At 40.6% G+C, this 23,389-nt stretch overlaps 3 protein-coding genes and 1 pseudogene across 4 annotated transcripts in view; 2 read left to right on the forward strand and 2 right to left on the reverse strand.

Annotated features, from left to right (window-relative positions):
• Positions 1–23,389, reverse strand: part of ALAS2 (5'-aminolevulinate synthase 2) — a 421,539-nt gene that overhangs the window by 126,127 nt on the left and 272,023 nt on the right. The gene's annotated exons all lie outside the window — the stretch shown is intronic.
• On the forward strand, positions 3,223–7,537 carry LOC702314 (putative G antigen family E member 3). The gene is made up of 5 exons (XM_015127537.3): positions 3,223–3,777; positions 4,704–4,795; positions 5,171–5,279; positions 6,026–6,151; positions 7,418–7,537. The coding sequence occupies exons 2-5, from the start codon at positions 4,712–4,714 to the stop codon at positions 7,432–7,434; spliced, it is 336 nt and encodes a 111-aa protein (XP_014983023.1). The 5' UTR covers positions 3,223–3,777; positions 4,704–4,711; the 3' UTR covers positions 7,435–7,537.
• LOC705049 (replication protein A 70 kDa DNA-binding subunit pseudogene) lies at positions 10,480–12,424 on the reverse strand (annotated as a pseudogene). The gene has a single exon (XR_001441986.3). The product of XR_001441986.3 is annotated as a replication protein A 70 kDa DNA-binding subunit pseudogene (transcript).
• On the forward strand, positions 17,399–21,371 carry LOC144329476 (putative G antigen family E member 3). Its single transcript, XM_077989138.1, has 5 exons — positions 17,399–17,681; positions 18,601–18,692; positions 19,022–19,130; positions 19,877–20,002; positions 21,252–21,371. The coding sequence occupies exons 2-5, from the start codon at positions 18,609–18,611 to the stop codon at positions 21,266–21,268; spliced, it is 336 nt and encodes a 111-aa protein (XP_077845264.1). The 5' UTR covers positions 17,399–17,681; positions 18,601–18,608; the 3' UTR covers positions 21,269–21,371.

Below are 23,389 nucleotides of genomic sequence, written 5' to 3' on the forward strand. Positions count from 1 at the left end.
TTTATTATTATTATTATTATTATTATTATACTTTAAGTTCTAGGGTTCATGTGCATAACGTGCAGGTTTGTTACATATGTATACTTGTGCCATGTTGCTGTGCTGCACCCATCAACTCGTCAGCACCCAACAACTCGTCATTTACATCAGGTATAACTCCAAATGCAATCCCTCCCCCCTCCCCCCTCCCTATGATAGGCCCCGGTGTGTGATGTCCCCCTTCCCAAGTCCAAGTGATCTCATTGTTCAGTTCCCACCTATGAGTGAGAACATGCGGTGTTTGGTTTTCTGTTCTTATGATAGTTTGCTAAGAATGATGGTTTCCAGCTGCATCCATGTCCCTACAAAGGACACGAACTCATCCTTTTTTATGGCTGCATAGTATTCCATGGTGTATATGTGCCACATTTTCTTAATCCAGTCTGTCACTGATGGACATTTGGGTTGATTCCAAGTCTTTGCTATTGTGAATAGTGCCGCAATGAACATACGTGTGCATGTGTCTTTATAGCAGCATGATTTATAATCCTCTGGGTATATCCCCAGTAATGGGATGGCTGGGTCATATGGTACTTCTAGTTCTAGATCCTTGAGGAATCGCCATACTGTTTTCCATCATGGTTGAACTAGTTTACAATCCCACCAACAGTGTAAAAGTGTTCCTATTTCTCCACATCCTCTCCAGCACCTGTTGTTTCCTGACTTTTGAATGATTGCCATTCTAACTGGTGTGAGATGGTATCTCATTGTGGTTTTGATTTGCATTTCTCTGATGGCCAGTGATGATGAGCATTTTTTCATGTGTCTGTTGACTGTATGAATGTCTTCTTTTGAGAAATGTCTGTTCATATCCTTTGCCCACTTTTTGATGGGGTTGTTTGTTTTTTTCTTGTAAATTTGTTTGAGTTCTTTGTAGGTTCTGGATATTAGCCCTTTGTCAGATTTTCTTTTAACAGCCAGGCCCGTCTTCTGCAGGTCTGCTGCAGGTTGCTGGAGGACCACTCCAGACCCTGTTTGCCTGGGCATCACCAGTGGAGGCTGCAGAACAGCAAAGATTGCTTCCTGCCTCTTCCTCTGGAAGCTTTGTCCCAGAGGGGCACTGGCCTGATGCCAGCCAGAGCTGTCCTATATGAGGTGGTTGTGGATCCCTGCTGGGAGATCTCTCCCAGTCAGGAGGCATGGGGGTCAGGGACCCACTTGAGGAGGCAGTTCGTCTGTCCCTTAGCAGAGCTCAAGCACTATGCTGGAAGAAACCTCCTTGTCAGGATCTGCTCTTCTCTTCAGAGATGGCAGGCAGGGACATTTAAGTCCACTGCAGCTGCACCCACAGCCATCCCTTCCCCCAGGTGCTCTATCTCAGGGAGATGGCAGTTTTATCTATACACCCCTGACTGGGCCTCTGCCTTTCTTTCATAGATGCCCTGCCCAGTGAGGAGGAATCTAGAGAGGCAATCTGGCCACAGCCACTTTGCCACCCTGTGATGAGTTCCGCCCATTCCGAGCTTCCAGGTTTCCTTAACATTGTCAGGGGAAAAAATCGCCTACTCAAGCCTCAGCAATAGTGGATACCCCTCCTCCCACCAAGCTCAATAGTCGCAAGTAGACATCAGACAGCTGGACTGGCAATGAGAATTTCAAGCCAGTGATTCTTAGCTTGCCGGGCTCCATAGGACTGCACCTGCTGAGCAAGACCACCTGGTTCCCTGGATTCAGCCCCCTTTCCAGGAGAGCGAACAGTTGTGTGACACTGGGTTCCAGGTGCTACTGGGGTACCAAAAAAAAAAAAACCATAAAACTCCTGCAACTAGCTCAGTGTCTGCCCAAACAACTGCCCAGTTTTGTGCTTGAAACCCAGGGTCCTGCTGGTGTTGGCACAAGAGGGAATCTTTTCGTCTGCAGATTGCAAAAACTGTGGGAGAAGCGTAGAATCTGGACCAGATAGCACAGTATGTTAGTTTCCCTTGGCTTGGGGAGGGACATTCCTGACTCCTTGCATTTCACGGGTAGGCAATGCCCCACCCTGCTTCTGCTTGCCCTCCGTGGGCTGCACTCACTGCCTAACCAGTCCCAATAAGACGAACTGGGTACCTCAGTTGGAAATGCAGAAATCCCTTGCCTTCTGTGTTGGTCTTGCTGGGAACTGCAGACCAACGCTTTTCCTATTAGGCTATCTTGCCAGATCCCTGCAACCATCCCATATGAATTTTAAAATAGTTTTCTTCTAATTCCATATAGAATGTCATTCGTAGTTTAGTAGGAACACCATTGAATCTATAGATTGCTCTGATCAGTTTGGCTATTTTGAAAATATTGCTTCTTCCTGTTCACAAGCATAGAATGATTTTCCGTTTGTGTCATGTCTGATTTCTTTGAGCAGTGTTTTGTAGTTCTCGTAGCAGAGATTGTTCTACTCCCTAGTTAGCTGTATTCCTAGGTATTTTATTCTTTTTGTGGCAATTGTGAATGGGATTGTGCTTCTGATTTGGCTCTGAGCTTCAAGGTAGTTGGTGTACAGAAACGCTCCTGCTTTAGGTACATTAATTTTGTATCCTGAAAATTTCCTGCAGTTGTTTATAAGATCAAGGAACTTTTGGGTAGAGTGTCCGGGATTTTCTAGGTATGGAATCATATGGTTTGCAAACAGAGGTTGTTTGACTTGCGTGAAAAACATAGTGGAGTAAAAGCAAACACGTGTCAGCAATGGAACGGAAAAATAAAAATGCCCATGAATAAATTTAATTTGAATGTGAAGAACTAATATGTAGCAAAAAACCCAGTCATTGTGCGGGATACGTTAAAAGACTTGAGGAATTGAGGAGTGGCTTTTTTTTTTTTTTTTTTTGATTGAGAGATTCTAAAATAGATGGCTATTGTCCCAGAGTTAACATGTAATATAAAAATAGTAACTAGTATCTCAACAGGAATATTTTAGCACCTGATCAAATGATTCTGCAGTTCATCTGAAAGACCAACGTGTCAGAATTGATAGAAAAGGAGAAATCAGTGAGGGAGGACAAGCATTACTTCACGTTTCAACTATCATTAAGCTACAGCAATTAAAATACTGCAGTAGTGGTACAGGTATAAACAACTCAATGGAAGAAAATTAAAAGAAGAGAGTTTCATACAAAATTGAGTGGGGATGTAGGTGATGATAAAAGAGCCATTTCAAAACAGTGGGTGAAACAGGGATTCAACAACTAAGCTTGAGTTCCTACCACTTTAATGTTGTCCAGCTGGATCAATGATTTTGAACGTACAATAATGCAACCAAGAACTATGAATGTCTTATCGTATTAGAGTGGATAACACGACGGCAAGCATGACAGCAAACTCGTGAAGGAGGCAAGAAAATGATTTCTGGAAGCGTATATAAAACAGGTATTAAAATATTTAAGATTTATTTCTGTGATGGTGAATTTTTCTGAAACACATTATTAGTGTAAGCTGGGGCTCATATTCTCCAAAGCCACTGGAAGGGAAAGAAAGGTTGGGCGGGGGAAAAAGAAAAGTGCTTTGCAATTCATTTTCGATGTTAGGAGCGCTGCTGGTTTAGGTTCTCCACAGAGGCAGGAAAACTTCAGTCTGGAGGCGAATGCCCTCCTCAGTGCGCATGTTGCACAGACCTGTTGCTGCGCGTGTCTGTTGCTACGCGTGTCTGTTGTTGCCTGTGCGCCTTGCTGCCCACCTTCTGTCCGCGCAGAGCTCTGCAGGGAGAGGTTGTGTCTTCATTTTTTCCGCCATCTTGATTCTTTCTCACTGATTGAGACGCAGCCGGTAGGTCCGCAGAGCGGTCTTCCTGAGAATTTAGTTGTGAGTGAATGTGTGGAGGAGCCAGCGTTAGGACAGGTCCTGCAGCACAGTCCGTGGCTTCTGAGGGAAAAGGGCCTTGCAGTCATCGTCCAGCTCCTCCTAGGTCACCATGCCACCATGGAATTTGTCTTTGTGGCTGGCCTGGGACGAGGGAGGAAGGTGGGCCACAGAGGGGAGGGATCGCATGAAGATGGGGCGAGTGCTGCGGGTGCTGTTAGAGGTGTCTGAGTCCGGGAAACTCCTGGAACCCTCTGAGACAGGACAGTTTCTAGACTCCTAGGTAGGGGCGCGGAAAGGGACAGCGTGTTCGGTAAGGAAGGGGCCTGGGAACTGGGAACGCTGTGGGCTGGTGACTGCGGCCCTGAGGTCTGTAGAGTGCCTGGCAGAGGTGTCCCGTGAGGAGCATAACGTTCACTCTGTTTCACAATTTCTCACCTCCGCTGTGAACGTCATGGGAAGGAATGGGTGAGGCTGTGCTTTCCAGCAAGACTCGATTTTGGGAAGGGTGTGGGGGTGAAATGGGCCTAGCAAATCAGAGTGAGACGAAAGCAGTAGTCATTTCAGTTTCAATTCTCTGCCCGTTTTTTCCTAAATGTCTTCATGATGGAGAGTCTGATTGTGAAACCAAAACTCAGGAATGTCTTCTGTCTTTTGCTATGGCGTTAAGGTGATTTCTGTGCCTCTTCAACTGTGATACAAACAAATCTGTCCTTAGTTTGATTGCAAAGCATGAGTACTTATCATTGCTCTGTGAATTAGTTTGAAAATAGTTTCAAAATTAAGATAAATTCAAACTTTTAAAAGTACAAATCACCATTTTGCCATGGAATGTTCATATATATAGCTAAGTTCTTACACACTTTTTCCAAATAACAATATTCTGTTTTCAGTGGGAAATATGAGTGAGCATGTAAGAACAAGATCCCAATCCTCAAAAAGAGGAAATGACCAAGAGTCTTCCCAGCCGGTTGAATCTGTGATTGTGAGTCCTTTAACATTTGATGTTTTCTATTAACACAATTTATTTTACAAAATATATTTGAGCTAGTGTACATGCACTGGTCCAGCGGTTCCATGCTGATAAAAAAATGATGATTGCATCTCATGAAGGAAACTTTGGTTCAGAAATATTATATTCTGGTGTTACCTGTATGGATATGGATATTTCTCTCTCTCCCCCCCCCCGGTGTGTGTGTGTGTGTGTATATATATATATATATATATATATATACACATATACACACACACATATATACGTCTGTTGGAAGAATATCTTTAGATTTATGATTCGATGCACATATGCATTTGTGTATTTACATTATTGAGTTTTTATTCGCACACACACTTACACCCTTAGGTCCAGCAGCCCACTGAGGAAAAACGTCAAGAAGAGGAAGCACCAACTGAAAATCAGGGTATTGCACCTAGTGGGGAGATCGAAAATGAAGGAGCACCTGCTGTTCAAGGTGAAGGGAGAGTGGAGAATAATGCTTGTGGGTGGTGGAGGTATATTTATGCATTATATTTTATGACATACCAGTAACAGGAGGCCAGAAGACAATAGAAGGAATCTTAAACATTTCCTGCTGCTGCTGTGGGGAGGGGTGGGACAAGGACACATAAAAAGCCACAAAACTTTCCTACCATTTTGACAGAGGCTTTGTATTGATTGGGTACTTGCATGGTTGTCATAAGCCTGTGAGTGTTTTCCAGAGCTCCTGTATGGTTTGCTCGGCCATTTTCTGTTTTTTGGTTTGTTTTGTATTTTATGTTTCTGTGGAAGAATGGCTCCTTGTAGCTTCCTAGTCTGAAATCTGCGGACATCTCATGTATTTTTTAAGAAACTTTTTAATACACATTTATTAATGCTTCCTCATGCCATGTAATATACTCAGTGCTGGAGATGTCAGTACCAATTTTTTGCCTAAAGCTCATAGTCTAGTCAGACTGACTCAAACAAATCACTGATTTAATGTGATAAGAATAAGAACAAATGAGTACAAAAGGGGCAAGTAAGTTGTCTAGGGCCAGCCTTGGGAAAGGAAAGGGTGATGTTTGAACATCTCTGCTTTCCTGTTTTCCTGGCAACAGACTCCTGAAATAATTAGCCTACAGGTTTTTATTTCATAATGATGAGGGAATAAACATTATCATTTCCTCGTTCATAGTTCACGTTTTAATTTGTAAACTGATGACCATTTTATCTTTTAAGGGCCCGACGTGGAAGCTTTTCAACAGGCACTGGCTCTGCTTAAGATAGAGGATGAGCCTGGAGATGGTCCTGATATCAGGGAGGAGACTCTGCCCACTTTTGATCCCACTAAAGTGCTGGAAGCAGGTATGTTGTTCAATTAAGATGCTAACTATAGGGTGTCTATTTTCACAATATTATATTTTGTGTGTCACAGAGGTAAAATTACTGCTACTTTAATATCATATTTCACGTCTAAAGATTCTTTGAAGGTAGTTCAGATCCCAGATGGCTGCCTCACACACTATCAGAGATAGAGGGCCAGGTATGCTGGCTCATGGTTTTAATTCCAGCACTTTGGGAGGCCGAGGCAGAAGGATCACTTGAGGCCAGGACTTCAAGAGATGGAGAAAAATTGGGTCAAAGTTAATTGGATTATGATATGAAAGATTCATGAAACATGCTAAGAGAGTAGATATCGAGTGTCTTCACAGCTATTTGAAGTAATGCAGATACTAATTAGCTTGATGTAGCCATTTCACAATGTGAATATATATTTTAAAGCATCATGTTATATGTGATAAATATATTCGATTTTATGTGTCATTTTTAAAAAAAGATATGAAAACATGTTGTGACTTTTGAATGTAAAGTCATTTAACCAACAGCCAATAATTTGCAGATATTTTTATAGAGGCCTGTTTTTAACAAATATGTAACATGTTTATAATAAGCATCAGTTTATTTTGTGATGTTAACTGTGATGGTAATGGCTTACAGCTAGCGTGGGTATTCAGTTTACTGTATAAACTGAACTGCTTTTAGGCATGTAAAGAGGCAGGAGTACTGGTGAAAATAGTGACAAATGTTCACCCTACTTAAAGCAACTGCATAATGGCTAAACTAGTCCAAAGTAACGTTTTTACACTTTTTCACAAGAGACACAAAACAAATGTAATACTGACTTTTCTATTTCCTTCACTTAGGGAGTTCTAAATATATTCTGTGTTCAGAGTGTTATTTCATATCAAAATGTTTAAATGATACTTTAAAAATATCTTTTTCCCTTTGGATTTTGTTTCGTTGAATTTTCATTGAATGTATATGCGTTTTTTTTCTTTGTTTTTTTGCTTTCCACTTATACACACAAATAGATTCACTTGATTGAATTCATTCTGAAGTTGAACAGTCTCTTTGTTTTCTTATTCTACTAGAAAAAGTGCCATGAATTTAAAATATTGTTAATATGCCTGGAAGTCTACCTTCAGAGTATATTCAGAGGCTATCTGGTTGTAGGCTGAAGGGTCACCCTCAGGGTTCTGATATTGGTTCATGAACACGGTAGTTGTGTACCTCTAGTGTCATATGAATAAAAATCTGGTAACAGGTCCTAATTTTATATTTATGTTATAGGTGATGCTCAACCATAGGTTTACACCAAGAAAAATGAAGACTGAAACGAAGAATGTTATTGTTATGCTGGATATTTGACTGATAACATTCTTTTATTAAAGTTTTTCAGTTTTCTGCAAAGAATCCTTGCACGTTTTTGTTAAATTTGTTTCTGGATCTTTAATAGTCTTGAGAATTGTAATTTTTTTTGAACGTTTAAATCCTGTGTTTGAGATGGTACATGGAGATAAAATGTTGGTACATTGATTTTCTATCATAGATAGATAGGAAGCTGGAAGCTTTCATAGTGGGATGCCAACAGCTGCACAGATAGAAAAGGCCACGTGGGGCCAGGCATGTCCACCATGGGCTTTCCACCTCCCCTTTTTTAGCACATACACAGTAAGAACGAAATGAGCAACATGGAGTAGCCCAGGCTGAGGACCCACCTGCATAATAAAAGATTAGGGTGGGGGCTGCCAGAGATTCACACTCTATGCAGGTGGTACACTTGGTCCTAACCGGTTGTTTGTACCCTATGTGGGTGGTCAGATACTGCCTCCCCACTAGCTCATCTATAAAAACCCCTGTATTTCATTGCAGGATGGCAACTGTTTTTTTCTGGGACCCCTCTCTGCAGTAGAAAGCTGTTCTCTTTGTTTCTCCTATTAACTTTCTGCTCTACACCTCACTCTTGGTGTGCCCATGTCCTTGATTTCCTCGGCTGTGAGTCCAAGAACTCTGGGTGTTACCCCAGACAATGAGGCACTTCAATACTAGCTGTGGATCTGTGGTATATGACTTTTATTACAATGAAGTATGTTCCTTCTTTCACTGGTGTTTTCAGCATTTGTATCATGATGACACACTGAGATTTATTAAATGCTTTTCAGCATCAATTGAAATGATTATATGGTTTTTATCATTCCATTGATATGATTTATCACATACATTAATTTGCATACGTTAAACCATCCTTCCATCCCAGGGATAAATCTCACTTGGTCATGATGATGATTCTTTCTAACGTATTGTTGAATTTGATTTGCTAGTATTGTGTTGAGGATTTCTGCATCAATATTCATCAGCGGTTTTGCCCTGTAGTTTCTTTTTTTGATGTGTCTTCGTCTGGTTTTGGTATCAGGGTAATACTGGCCTCATAGAATGAGTTTAGAACTATTCCCTCCTCTTCTGTTTTTCAAAGTAGTTTGAGTAGAATTGGTATTAGTCCTTCTTTAAACGTTGGGTAGAATTCAGTAGTGAAGCCATCAGGTCCAGGCGTTTCTTTACTGGAAGACTTTTATTATGGCTTTGATCTTGTTGCTTGTTATTGGTCTGTTCAGGTTATGGATTTGTTCCTCGTTCAGTCTTGAGAGGTTGTATGTATCTAGGAATTAGTCCATTTTTTCTAGATTTTCCAATTTATAGGTATGGAGTTTCTCATAGGAGCCAGTTATGATCCTTTGAATTTTTGCAGCATCAGTTTTGTAACATCTTGTTTTTCATTTCTTTTTCATTTTTTTCTTTTTTCTTTTCTTTCTTTTTTTTTTTTTCTCGAGACAGAGTCTCCTTTTGTCCTCATGCTTGAGTGTAATAGCAGAGTCTCAGCTCACTAGAACCTCCACCTCCAGGGTTCAAGCAATTCTCTTGCCTCAGCCACCCTAGTAGGTGGAATTACAGGCGCCTACCACCATACCTGGTTAATTATTTTTATTTTTAGTAGAGATGCAGTTTGCCATATTGGCCAGGTTGGTCTTGAGGTCCCGGCCTCAAGTGATCCACCTGCCTCAGCCTCCCAAATCCTTTTTCATTTCTGGTTTTATTTATTTGGGTTTCTCTCTTTTTTTCTTAGCTTGGCTAATGGTTTGTAAATTTGGGTTAACTTATTAAAAAGACAACTTTTTGTGTTATTGATCTTTTGTGTGGTTTTTTTCATTTCAATTTCATTTATTTCTGCTGGAATCTTCATTATTTCTTTTCTTCTAATTTTTGGTTTGGTTTGCTCTTTCTTTGCAGCTCTTTAAGATGCATCATTAGATTGTTTATTTGAAGTTTTTACCTGTTTTGTTGTAGGCACTTATGGCTATAAACCTCTTTCTGAGTACTGCTTTTGCTGTATCCCATCGGTTTTGGTATGTTGTATTTCCATCGTCATTTGTTTCAATAAATTTTTAAATTTCCTTCTTAGCTTCTTCATTGACCCATTATTCATTCAGGATCAGATTATTCAGTTTCCTTTTTTTTTTCCACAAGCAAAGTATATACTGTTTATTAAAACAAAGCAAGGGAAACAAAAGGCTTCAAAATCCTTTCCATGTAACGTAGCTTTAGTCAAAAAAACAAAATATACGAATGCCAGGAATATGTACAGGTAGAAAAAGTATGCATTCACCAAGCGAAATGCAACATTAATTGAAATGAAAACTAAAGAAACGCTTTGTAGTCGCTTGGATTTCCCTAGGGGACAGCAAGTTAATGCTTAGCAGTCCTCAGAAGAGACAATTTTGATTAATATCAGACCCATCTGACTCAGTCTATTAAACCCTGAAGGAAGGATACTCTTCAGATATAAAAGAGATGCCTTTGATTAATAATTCTACCCTATTGCCATTCCAAGCATTAACAACTATGTAGCACCTCTAGAAAGAGAGAGCCTTTGAATTCTAGGAAGACACAGTTACTAAAATACCCAGGTGCCTACAAACGCTTCTCAGCTCTCCCTGCTGAGAAGAACCCAAGTTGTGAGGTTGGGGGGTCACTGCTGGAGCAGGAAAAACCTTGTTACATAATTTACTTCATGGTCTGCAGTTAGGGTCAGTGACTTATGACATAATTCCTGCTTGATGACAATGAAATTTACAAAAGCCTGAAGGCAGAGGGAGTGACTGGTCTTACACTAACCACTGGCTAACTCCGTAGGCCTGACACGGTCTACACCACAGCCACCCGCACATATTTTCCTTTGCCTACTGATGGGTTCTGAGATGTACACAAGAGAGGAAATTGCTTAGTCCACCATAGAGAGCTTCTGTGCTGAGTAGCCAACATGGGATCGTCACACAGAGGTGGGAGGAAATCGATTCTATTCTGGCTCTTTATTTGCAAACTTCTGCCCAATCGGCACTGCTCTTCTCACATCGACGCGCTTCTCCTGATGCTCAGGACCAGCCTTCGGCCGTACTCTCTGTAGTCCACCGACTTCACGTCCATCACAGTGGCCTTAATTCGAGACTCTTCGTTGTAGGTCTCTACTTTGACCCTGACTCTGAATATGAAAGATCGGAAGTTGGCATTCTGGAAAACTTCTTCAAATGCCTGTTCATTCTTATCTTTTAAATCCCCAAGATAAGCAGCATTTTGTCCAAGGATAGCTTCAGCAGACTCCTGGAAACAAGTCACCCACTGATTCTCTTGAAAATCTGCAATATTTACTGACAGGATCATGTGGTACTTGAAATTGGGAAATTCGGTGTCGCACTTCTCACAGCGGTACAATCCGTTCTGTTGATCAATCACTTTCTTATTGCAGTCCTGAGTCGGGCAGGCTTGGTACATGCAGTTCTCTTTGTGAGGATACACCACTGTGGCCACAGAACTGAAGTAGTCCGGCTTGTTGCTTTGGCCCAGGTTCTCGAATTTGACCTCGTACAAGGTTTTCCAGTTGGTGTTGCCCCCTCCAACACTGCCGCTCTTTAGATCAGAGATGGAAACACCGTCTAAGGCTTGTCCTGCGTCAAACCAACCATGAAGCTTATAGGCCTCCGGGATGTCAGGATTCGCAATGATAGTGCTTGAAGACAGCACGGAGAGGCTCCGTCCACCGAAATCAGAGACTCTGGCTCCTTTGATAGCCAATACGGGCTGCCTAGAACCATCAAATTTATCAGCATCTTCCCCCCACAGCGTAGCAGTCACCACCTTCCTGGATGTGTCCATTAAGTAGATATTCCTCTTCGCAACCTCTCTGTTGTTAGACCTCACTGTGATTTTAGTGGCATCTTCGTAGCTCTTGCAGATCCCCATGATTTCTACAAGTGAGTCTTTCATCTTGTTCTCGAGGTCATCAATCCCCGTGAGATCAAACTGAACCGTAGGTAAATGATGGCCGTCTTCACAGGGCATGACGGAAGTCTCGTTATTGAAGGTCATCTCGAAGTCATTTTTAACAGCTGTGAACTGTTTGTTAGCAATCTTCAGGGTGCCTTTTGGGAAATAATACACCTTGTTCACTTCAATAAGGGGAAAGAACTTGTCCACTTGCTCGTTGAAAGCTGTAGCTCTGATTTCACCACTTTCATCAACCAGTTCCAGAGAGAAACGCTTCCCTTCCCCTCGGGAGTTGCTCCAGGTACAGATCTGACTTTTGTTGGTAACATGAGCACAAATAGTCCACTTGAACTGGTAAGGAGTGAGGCTGGCAATGGGCACCACTTTGGACTGTGTTCCCCCAGAAGTGTCTGACAGGCTGGGACCTCCAGCTTTTCCAAATGTCTTTGAAGCACCATAAGCCTTAGAAACAGTGGAACCCGCTCCGGAGCTTCCGTGCTATTGCTGGGGCTTGCTGCTTGCCGCTGGGCTGCCTGCTGACACTGGAGGAGCTGCTTGTGGCTGCCCGTGTCCTTCATTATAGGGCACTGGATTGCCAATCTTTACTCCAACTACTTCAGCTGACTTCAAAACTTCTAATTCCATCAAAATAACTACTCTCCTTCCGTCTTTCAAAGTGTTCACGATAAATCAGTTAATCTGGCAAACACAGTTGCTGGACAGTTGTTCTTGCTCCACAAGGGGGTTCAACTGTGTTGCCAACATGAAAGAGGATAGAGGGTTCAATCCATCACTCACAAGCAGTCGATAACATGGAAGACTATTCCCCATAGTAATGGGAGGGATGTTGATGACTTGGAGGATGGGCTTTATGGATGTATCCCCCTGCTGCATGATGGTCGCAATGGCCCCCTCGCTCAGTTGCCCGACCATGGCTCTGCCACCCCGACTCCCGCACGGACCCCACAACAGCTCGAGCTTCCCCTATTCAGTTTTCATGTATTTGTATAGTTTCCAAAATTCCTCTTGTTACTAATTTCTAGTTTTATGCCACTGTGGTCTGACAAGATCCATGATATTATTTCAGGTTTTTTTTTTTTTTTAATGTTTTGAGACCTAACATATGGTCTTGTCCTTGAGAATGATCCATGTGCTGGGGAAAAGAATGTGTATTCTGTGGCCGTTGGATGAAATGTTCTGTAAATATCTATTAGATCTATGTGTCTGTAGTGCAGATTAACTCTGGTTTTTTTTGTTTGTTTGTTTGTTTTTGTTGTTATTGTTGTTGTTGAGTTTCTGTTTGGCAGATCTGTCCAATACTGAATGTGGGGTGCTGAAGTCTCCATCTATTATTTTATTGGGGCCTATCTCTCTCTCTAGCTCTAATTGCATTTGTTTTATATATCTGGGTGCTCAAGTGTTGCGTGCATATATATTTAAAATTGTTAATATCCTCTTGATGAATTGACCCCTTTATTATTATATAGTGACCTTTTAGTCTCTTCTCAAAGTTTTTGTTTTGAAATCTATTTTTTCTTATTCTTTTTGTATCTTTTAAGTTCAGACATACATGTGGTGCAGGTTTGTCATGCAAGTGAACTTGTGTCATGGGGGTTTGTTGTACAGATTATTTTGTCACCCAGGTATTAAGCCTGGTACTCATGAGCTATTTTTCCTGATCCTCTCCCTCCTCCCATCCTCCAGTCTTTGGTAGGCCCCAGTGTCTGTTGTTCTCCTCTGTGTGTTGATTTTTTCTCATTTTTAGCTCCCACTTATAAGTGAGAACATACAGTATTTAGTTTTCTGTTCATGCTTTGCTTTGCTAAGTATAATGACCTCCAGCTCCATCCTTATTCCAGCAACAGAGATAGTGTCATTCGTTTTTATGGCTGCATACTATTCCGTGGTATATATGTACTACATTTTCTTTATCCAGTCTACCATTGATGGGCTTTTTGGTTGATTCCATGTCTTTGGTATTGTGAATAGTGCTGCAGTGAACGTATGTGTGCATGTGTCTTTATAACAGAACAGTTTATATCCCTTTGACTGTATACCCAGTAATGGGATTGCTTGGATCGAATGGTAGTTCTGTTTTTAGGTCTCTGGGGAATGAGCACACTGTTTCCCACAATGGTTGAACTAATGTACACTTCCACCAACAGTGATTAAGTGTTTCTTTTTCTCCACAACATCACCAGCACCTGTTATTTTTTAAATTTTATTTTATTTTTTACTTTTTAATAATAGCCATTCTGATTGGTGGGAGGTGATATATCATTGTGGCTTGAATTGCACTTCTCTAATGATCAGTGGCTTTGAACTTTATTTCATATGCTTGTTGGCCGCATGCATGTCTTTTTAAAAATGTGTTTGTTCCTGTCCTTGGGCCACTTTTTAGTGGTATTATTTTTTGTTTTGTTTTGTTTTCTGAGATAGAGTCTCAGTCTGTTGTCCAGGCTGGAGTGCAGTTGCATGGTCTCCACTCACTGCAACCTCTGCCTCCCTGTTTGAAGTGATTCTCCTGCCTCAGCCACACTAGTAGCTGGGATTACAGGCATGCACCACCATGCCAAGCTAATTTTGTATTTTGTTGATTTAAAGTCTGTTTTATCAGAGACTGGGATTTCAACCCCTGCTTTTTTTTTGCTTTCAATTTTCTTGGTCAATATTCCTCCATCCCTTTATTTTGAGCCTGTGTGTCCTTTGCACGTGAGATGGGTCTTCTGTATGTATCACACCGATGGGTCTTGACATTTTATCCAATGTGCCAGTCTCCACATTTAAGATTAATATTGTTATGTGTGAATTTGATCCTGTCATCATGATGCTAGCTGGTTACTTTGCACATTAGTTGATGCAGTGTCTTCACTTCATAGTGTCATTGTCTTTATATTTCTGTTTGTTTTTCAGTGGCTGGTACTGGTTTTTCCTTTTCATATTTAGTGCTTCCTTCAGGAGCTCTTGTAAGGCAGGCCTGACGGTGACAAACTCTCTCAGCATTTGCTGTCCTGGAAAGGATTTTGTTTCTCCTTCCCTTATGAAGCTTAGTTTTGCTGGGTATGAAATTCCGGGTTGAAATGCTTTTCTTTATGAATGTTGAATATCGGCCCCCACTCTCTTCTGGCTTGTAGGGTTTCTGTAGAGAGATCCGCTGTTAGTCTGATGGGCTCTCCTTCGTAGGTAACCTGACCTTTCTCTGTGGCTGCCCTTAACATTTTTCCTTTTGTTTCAACCTTGAAGAATCTGATGATTGTTGTCTTCAGGTTGCTCTTCCCAAGGAGCAACAGAGTAGTGTTCTCTGTATTTCGTGAATTTGAATGTTGTCCTGTCTTGCTAGATTGGGGAAGTTCTCCTGGATAATATCCTAGGTCTCTGGGAAATCAGCACACTGTTTCCCACGATGGTTGAACTAATTTACACTTCCACCAACAGTGAATAAGTGTTTCTTTTTCTCTACAATGTCACCAGCATCTGTTATTTTATTTTTTTACTTTTTAATAATAGCCATTCTGCCTGGTATGAGATGATATCTCATTGTGGTTTGAATTGTATTTCTCCAATGGTCAGTGACTTTGAGCTTTATTTCATATGCTGTGGCCTCATGCATGTCTTCCTTTGAATGTGTCTGTTCATGTCCTTGGCCCACTTTTTACTGGTATGGGCTGTTTTGTTTTGTTTATTGAGACGCAGTCTCGGTCTGTTGCCCAGGCTGGAGAGCAGTAGCACGATCTCCACTCACTGCAACCTCCACTTCCTGGGTTCAAGCTATTCTGCTGCCTCAGCCACGCTATTATCTGGGATTACAGGCGTGCACCACCTCTCCCAGCTAATGTTTGTATTTTATGGTAGAGCCAGGGTTTTTCATGTTTGCCAGGCTGGTCTCGAAATCCTAGCTTCCAGTGATCTGCCCATCTTGGCCTTCGAAAGTGCTGGGATTAGAAGTGTGAGGCACCACACGTGGCGTGTCTTTTTATTTTTTGTTTTTGTTTTTTGTAAATTTCTTTAAGTTCTTTATAGATTGTGGATACGAGACCTTAGATAGATGCATAGTTTGTAAATAGTTTCTCCCATTCTCTGTGTTGTGTGTTGCCTCTGTGGATCGTTGTTTTTTGTTCTGTTTTGTTTTGTTTTTTTGCTGTGCAGGAGCTCTTTAGTTTCATTACATTCCATTTGGCAATGTTTGCTTTTGTTGCAATTGCTTTTGGCATCTTCATTATGAAATCTTTGCTCTTTCCTACGTCCAGGATGAGAATGCCTGGGTCTTCCAGGATTTTTATGAATTTGGGTTTTACATTTAGTTTCTGAATCCACTTTTAGTTAACTTTTCTTAATAAGAGGTGGTCCTGTTTCAATCTTTTACATATAGCACCATTTATTGGATAGAGAGTCCTGTCTACATTGCTTGTTTTTGTCAACTTTGTTGAAGATCGGATGGTAATAGGCGTGAGGTGTGCAGCATTATTTCTGGGCTGTGTATTCTATTTCATTGGTCTTTGTGACTGTTTTGGTATTGATACCATGCCGTTTCGTTTACAATGGCCTTGTATTATACTCTGAAGTCAAGTAATATGATGCTTTGGCTTCATTCTTTTTCTTTAGGATTGCCTTGGCTATTTGGGCTCCTTTTTGGCTCCATATGAATTTCAAAGTAGTTTGTTTTTTTCTAATTCCGTGAGGAATGTCATTGGTAGTTTAATAGGAATATCACTGAATGTATGAATTGCTTTGGTCAGATTGGCCATTTTGACAATATTCTTCCTGTTCATGAGCATGGAATGTTTTTCCGTTTGTTTGTGTCATCTCTGCTTTCTTTGAGCAGTGTTTTGTAGTTCTCATAGTAGAGATGGTTCTCCTCCCTGGTTAGCTGTATTCCTAGGTATTTTATTCTTTTTGTGGCACTTGTGAATGGGATTGTGTTTCTGATTTGGCTCTGAGCTTCAAGGTAGTTGGTGTAGAGAAACGCTCCTGTTTTTGTACATTAATTTTGTATCTTGAAGCTTTCCTGAAGTTGTTTATAAGATCAAGCAGATTTTGGGCAGAGAGTCTGGGATTTTCTAGGTATGGAATCATATTGTTTGAAAACAGAGATTGTTTGACTTGTGTGAAAAACACAGTGGAGTAAAAGCAAACACGGGTCAGCAATGGAATGGAAAAATAAAAATACCCATGAACAAATTTAATTTGAATGTGAAGAAGTAATATGAAGCAAATAACACAGTCATTGTGTGGGATATGTTAAAAGACTTGAGGAATTGAGGAGTGGCTTTTTTTTTGTTTGTTTGTTGAGAGATTCTAAAATAGAAAGATGGCTATTGTCCCAGAGTTAACATGTGATATAAAAATGGTAACTAGTATCTCAACAGGAATATTTTAGCACCTGATCAAATGATTCTGCAGTTCATCTGAAAGACCAACGTGTCAGAATTGATAGAAAAGGAGAAATCAGTGAGGGAGGGCAAGCATTACTCCACATTTTAAATACCATTAAGCTACAGCAATTAAAATACTGCAGTAGTGGTACAGGTATAAACAACTCAATGGAAGAAAATTAAAAGAAGAGAGTTACATACAAAATTGAGTGGGGATGTAGGCGATGATAAAAGAGCCATTTCAAAACAGTGGGTGAAACAGGGATTCAACAACTAAGGTTGAGTTCCTACCACTTTAATGTTGTCCAGCTGGATCAATGATTTTGAACGTACAATAATGCAACCAAGAACTATGAATGTCTTATCGTATTGGAGTGGATAACACCACTGCAAGCATGACAGCAAACTCGTGAAGGAGGCAAGAAAATGATTTCTGGAAGCGTATATAAAACAGGTATTAAAATATTTAAGATTTATTTCTGTGATGGTGAATTTTTCTGAAACACATTATTAGAGTAAGCTGGGGCTCATATTCTCCAAAGCCACTGGAAGGGAAAGAAAGGTTGGGCGGGAGAAAAAGAAAAGTGCTTTCCAAGTTCATTTTCGATTTCAGGAGCACTGGTGGTTTAGGTTCTCCACAGAGGCAGGAGAACTTCAGTCACAAAAACTTCAGTCACCAGGCGAATGCCCCCCTCAGTGCGCATGCTGCACAGACCTGTTGCTGCGCATGTCTGTTGCTACGCGTGTCTGTTGTTGCACATGCGCCTTGCTCCCCACCTTCTGTCCACGCAGATTTCTGCAGGCAGAGGTTGTGTCTTCATTCTTTCCGCCATCTTGATTCTTTCTCACTGATTGAGACGCAGCCGGTAGGTCCACAGACCGGTCTTCCTGGGAAATTAGTTGTGAGTGAATGTGTGGAGGAGCCAGCTGGCTTTGGACAGGTCCTGCAGCACAGTCCGTGGCTTCTGAGGGAAAAGGGCCTCGTCCGGCTCCACCCAGGTCGCAATGCCACCATGGGACTCCTTATTGTGGCTGGGCTGGGACTAGGGAGGAAGGTGGGCCGCAGAGGGGAGGGATCACTTGAAGATGGGGCGAGTGCTGCGCGTGCTGTTAGAGGTGTCTGAGTCCCGGAAACTCCTGGAACCCTCTGAGACAGGACAGTTTCTAGACTCCTAGGTAGGGGCGCGGAAAGGGACAGCGTGTTCGGTAAGGAAGGGGCCTGGGAACTGGGAACGTTGTGGGCTGGTGACTGCGGCCCTGAGTTCTGTAGAGTGCCTGGCAGAGGTGTCCCGTGAGGAGCATAACGTTCACTCTGTTTCACAATTTCTCACCTCCGCTGTGAACGTCATGGGAAGGAATGGGTGAGGCTGTGCTTTCCAGCAAGACTCGATTTGGGAAGGGTGTGGGGGTGAAATGGGCCTAGCAAATCAGAGTGAGACGAAAGCAGTAGTCATTTCAGTTTCAATTCTCTGCCCGTTTTTTCCTAAATGTCTTCATGATGGAGAGTCTGATTGTGAAACCAAAACTCAGGAATGTCTTCTGTCTTTTGCTATGGCGTTAAGGTGATTTCTGTGCCTCTTCAACTGTGATACAAACAAATCTGTCCTTAGTTTGATTGCAAAGCATGAGTACTTATCATTGCTCTGTGAATTAGTTTGAAAATAGTTTCAAAATTAAGATAAATTCAAACTTTTAAAAGTACAAATCACCATTTTGCCATGGAATGTTCATATACGTAGCTACGTTCTTACACACTTTTTCCAAATAACAATATTCTGTTTTCAGTGGGAAATATGAGTGAGCATGTAAGAACAAGATCCCAATCCTCAGAAAGAGGAAATGAACAAGAGTCTTCCCAGCCGGTTGAATCTGTGATTGTGAGTCCTTTAACATTTGATGTTTTCTATTAACACAATTTATTTTACAAAATATAATTGAGCTAGTGTGCATGCACTGGTCCAGGGGTTCCTTGCTGATAAAAAATGATGATGACATCTCATGAAGGAAACTTTGGTTCAGAAATATTATATTCTGGTGTTACCTGTATGGATATGGATATTTCTCTCTCTCTCTCTCTCTGTGTGCATGTCTATATATATATATATGTCTGTTGGAAGAATATCTTTAGATTTATGATTCGATGCACATATGCATTTGTGTATTTATATTATTGAGTTTTTATTCGCACACACACTTACACCCTTAGGTCCAGCAGCCCACTGAGGAAAAACGTCAAGAAGAGGAAGCACCAACTGAAAATCAGGGTATTGCACCTAGTGGGGAGATCGAAAATGAAGGAGCACCTGCTGTTCAAGGTGAAGGGAGAGTGGAGAATAATGCTTGTGGGTGGTGGAGGTATATTTATGCATTATATTTTATGACATACCAGTAACAGGAGGCCAGAAAACATTAGGAAGGAATCTTAAACGTTTCCTGCTGCTGCTGTGGGGAGGGGTGGGACAAGGACACATAAAAAGCCACAAAACTTTCCTACCATTTTGACAGAGGCTTTTTATTGATAGGGTACTTGCATGGTTGTCATAAGCCTGTGAGTGTTTTCCAGAGCTGCTGTATGGTTTGCTCAGCCATTTTCTGTTTTTTGGTTTGTTTTGTTTTGTTTTTTATGTTTCTGTGGAAGAACGGCTCCTTGTAGCTTCCCAGTCTGCCATCTGTGGACGTCCCATGTATTTTTTAAGAAACTTTTTAATACACATTTATTAATGCTTCCTCATGCCATGTTACTAAGTGCTGGAAACGTCAGTGCCAAACTGTAGCCTAAAGCTCATAGTCTAGTCAGACTGACTCAAACAAATCACTGATTTAATGTGATAAGAATAAGAACAAATGAGTACAAAAGGGGCAAGTAAGTTGTCTAGGGCCAGCCTTGGGAGAGGAAAGGGTGATGTTTGAACATCTCTGCTTTCCTGTTTTCCTGGCAACAGACTCCTGAAATAATTAGCCTACAGGTTTTTATTTCATAATGATGAGGGAATAAATTATCATTTCCTCGTTCATAGTTCATGTTTTAATTTGTAAACTGATGACCTTTTTATCTTTTAAGGGCCTGACGTGGAAGCTTTTCAACAGGAACTGGCTCTGCTTAAGATAGAGGATGAGCCTGGAGATGGTCCTGATGTCAGGGAGGGGACTCTGCCCACTTTTGATCCCACTAAAGTGCTGGAAGCAGGTATGTTGTTCAATTAAGATGCAAACTATAGGGTGTCTGTTTTCACAATATTATATTTTTGTGACACAGAGGTAAAATTAGTGCTACTTTAATATCTTACTGCACGTCTAAAAATTCTTTGAAGGTAGTTTACACCCCAAATGGCTGCCTTGCACACTATTAGAGATAGAGCGCCAGGTGTGCTGGCTCATGGTTTTAATTCCAGCACTTTGGGAGGCCGAGGCAGAAGGATCACTTGAGGCGAGGACTTCAAGAGATGGAGAAAAATTGGGTCAAAGTTAATTGGATTATGATGTGAAAGATATGAAACATGCTAAGAGAGTAGATACCGAGTGTCTTCACAGCTATTTGAAGTAATGCAGATATTAATTAGCTTGATGTAGGCATTTCACAATGTGTATATATATTTTAAAGCTTCATGTTATACGTGATAAATATATACGATTTTATGTGTCATTTTTAAAAAAAGATTTGAAAACATGTTCTCACCTTTGTATGTAAGTGGTTTAACCAACAGCCAGTAAGTTTCAGATATTTTTATAGAGGCCTGTTTTTAACAAATATGTAACGTGTTTATAATAAGCATCAGTTTATTTTGTGATGTTAACTGTGATGGTAATGGCTTACAGCTAGCGTGGGTATTCAGTTTACTGTATGAAATGAACTGCCTTTAGGCATGTAAAGAGGCAGGAGTTCCGGTGAAAGTAGTGACAAATGTTCGCCCTACTTAAAGCAACTGCATAATGGCTAAACTAGTCCAAAGTAACGTTTTTACACTTTTTCACAAGAGACACAAAACAAATGTAATACTGACTTTTCTATTTCCTTCACTTAGGGAGTTCTAAACATATTCTGTATTCAAGTGTTATTTTATATCAAAATATTTAAATGATACTTTAAAAATACCTTTTCCCTTGGGGTTTTGTTTCATTGAATTTTCATTGAAAGTATATGCGGTTTTTTTTGTTTGTTTGTTTTTTGCTTTCCACTTATACATACAAATAGATTCACTTGATTGAATTCATTCTGAAGTTGAATAGTCTGTTTGTTTCCTTATTCTACTAGAAAAAGTGCCATGAATTAAAAATATTGTTAATATGCCTGAGTTTATTCAGAGGCTAACTGGATGTCGGCTAAAGGGTCACCCTCAGGGTTCTGATATTAGTTCATCAACACGGTAGTTGTATACCGCTAGTGTCATATGAATAAAAATCTGGTAACGGGTCCTAATTTTATATTTATGTTATAGGTGATGCGCAACCATAGGTGTACACCAAGAAAAATGAAGACTGAAACGAAGAATGTTATTGTTATGCTGGATATTTGACCGATAACATTCTTTTATTAAAGTTTTACAGTTCTCTGCAAAGAATCCTTGCACATTTTTGTTAAATTTGTTTCTGGATCTTTTAATAGTCCTGAGAATTGAACCTTTTTTGAACGTTTAAATCCTGTGTGTGAGATGGTACATGGAGATAAAATGTTGGTACATTGATTTTCTATCATAGATAGATAGGAAGCTGGAAGCTTTCATAGTGGGATGCCAACAGCTGCACAGATAGAAAAGGCCACGTGGGGCCAGGCATGTCCACCATGGGCTTTCCACCTCCCCTTTTTTAGCACATACACAGTAAGAACGAAATGAGCAACATGGAGTAGCCCAGGCTGAGGACCCACCTGCATAATAAAAGATTAGGGTGGGGGCTGCCAGAGATTCACACTCTATGCAGGTGGTACACTTGGTCCTAACCGGTTGTTTGTACCCTATGTGGGTGGTCAGATACTGCCTCCCCACTAGCTCATCTATAAAAACCCCTGTATTTCATTGCAGGATGGCAACTGTTTTTTTCTGGGACCCCTCTCTGCAGTAGAAAGCTGTTCTCTTTGTTTCTCCTATTAACTTTCTGCTCTACACCTCACTCTTGGTGTGCCCATGTCCTTGATTTCCTCGGCTGTGAGTCCAAGAACTCTGGGTGTTACCCCAGACAATGAGGCACTTCAATACTAGCTGTGGATCTGTGGTATATGACTTTTATTACAATGAAGTATGTTCCTTCTTTCACTGGTGTTTTCAGCATTTGTATCATGATGACACACTGAGATTTATTAAATGCTTTTCAGCATCAATTGAAATGATTATATGGTTTTTATCATTCCATTGATATGATTTATCACATACATTAATTTGCATACGTTAAACCATCCTTCCATCCCAGGGATAAATCTCACTTGGTCATGATGATGATTCTTTCTAACGTATTGTTGAATTTGATTTGCTAGTATTGTGTTGAGGATTTCTGCATCAATATTCATCAGCGGTTTTGCCCTGTAGTTTCTTTTTTTGATGTGTCTTCGTCTGGTTTTGGTATCAGGGTAATACTGGCCTCATAGAATGAGTTTAGAACTATTCCCTCCTCTTCTGTTTTTCAAAGTAGTTTGAGTAGAATTGGTATTAGTCCTTCTTTAAACGTTGGGTAGAATTCAGTAGTGAAGCCATCAGGTCCAGGCGTTTCTTTACTGGAAGACTTTTATTATGGCTTTGATCTTGTTGCTTGTTATTGGTCTGTTCAGGTTATGGATTTGTTCCTCGTTCAGTCTTGAGAGGTTGTATGTATCTAGGAATTAGTCCATTTTTTCTAGATTTTCCAATTTATAGGTATGGAGTTTCTCATAGGAGCCAGTTATGATCCTTTGAATTTTTGCAGCATCAGTTTTGTAACATCTTGTTTTTCATTTCTTTTTCATTTTTTTCTTTTTTCTTTTCTTTCTTTTTTTTTTTTTCTCGAGACAGAGTCTCCTTTTGTCCTCATGCTTGAGTGTAATAGCAGAGTCTCAGCTCACTAGAACCTCCACCTCCAGGGTTCAAGCAATTCTCTTGCCTCAGCCACCCTAGTAGGTGGAATTACAGGCGCCTACCACCATACCTGGTTAATTATTTTTATTTTTAGTAGAGATGCAGTTTGCCATATTGGCCAGGTTGGTCTTGAGGTCCCGGCCTCAAGTGATCCACCTGCCTCAGCCTCCCAAATCCTTTTTCATTTCTGGTTTTATTTATTTGGGTTTCTCTCTTTTTTTCTTAGCTTGGCTAATGGTTTGTAAATTTGGGTTAACTTATTAAAAAGACAACTTTTTGTGTTATTGATCTTTTGTGTGGTTTTTTTCATTTCAATTTCATTTATTTCTGCTGGAATCTTCATTATTTCTTTTCTTCTAATTTTTGGTTTGGTTTGCTCTTTCTTTGCAGCTCTTTAAGATGCATCATTAGATTGTTTATTTGAAGTTTTTACCTGTTTTGTTGTAGGCACTTATGGCTATAAACCTCTTTCTGAGTACTGCTTTTGCTGTATCCCATCGGTTTTGGTATGTTGTATTTCCATCGTCATTTGT

This window comes from Macaca mulatta, chromosome X (genome assembly GCF_049350105.2).
Source record: "Macaca mulatta isolate MMU2019108-1 chromosome X, T2T-MMU8v2.0, whole genome shotgun sequence".
In the NCBI taxonomy this organism is placed as follows: Eukaryota; Metazoa; Chordata; class Mammalia; order Primates; family Cercopithecidae; genus Macaca; species Macaca mulatta.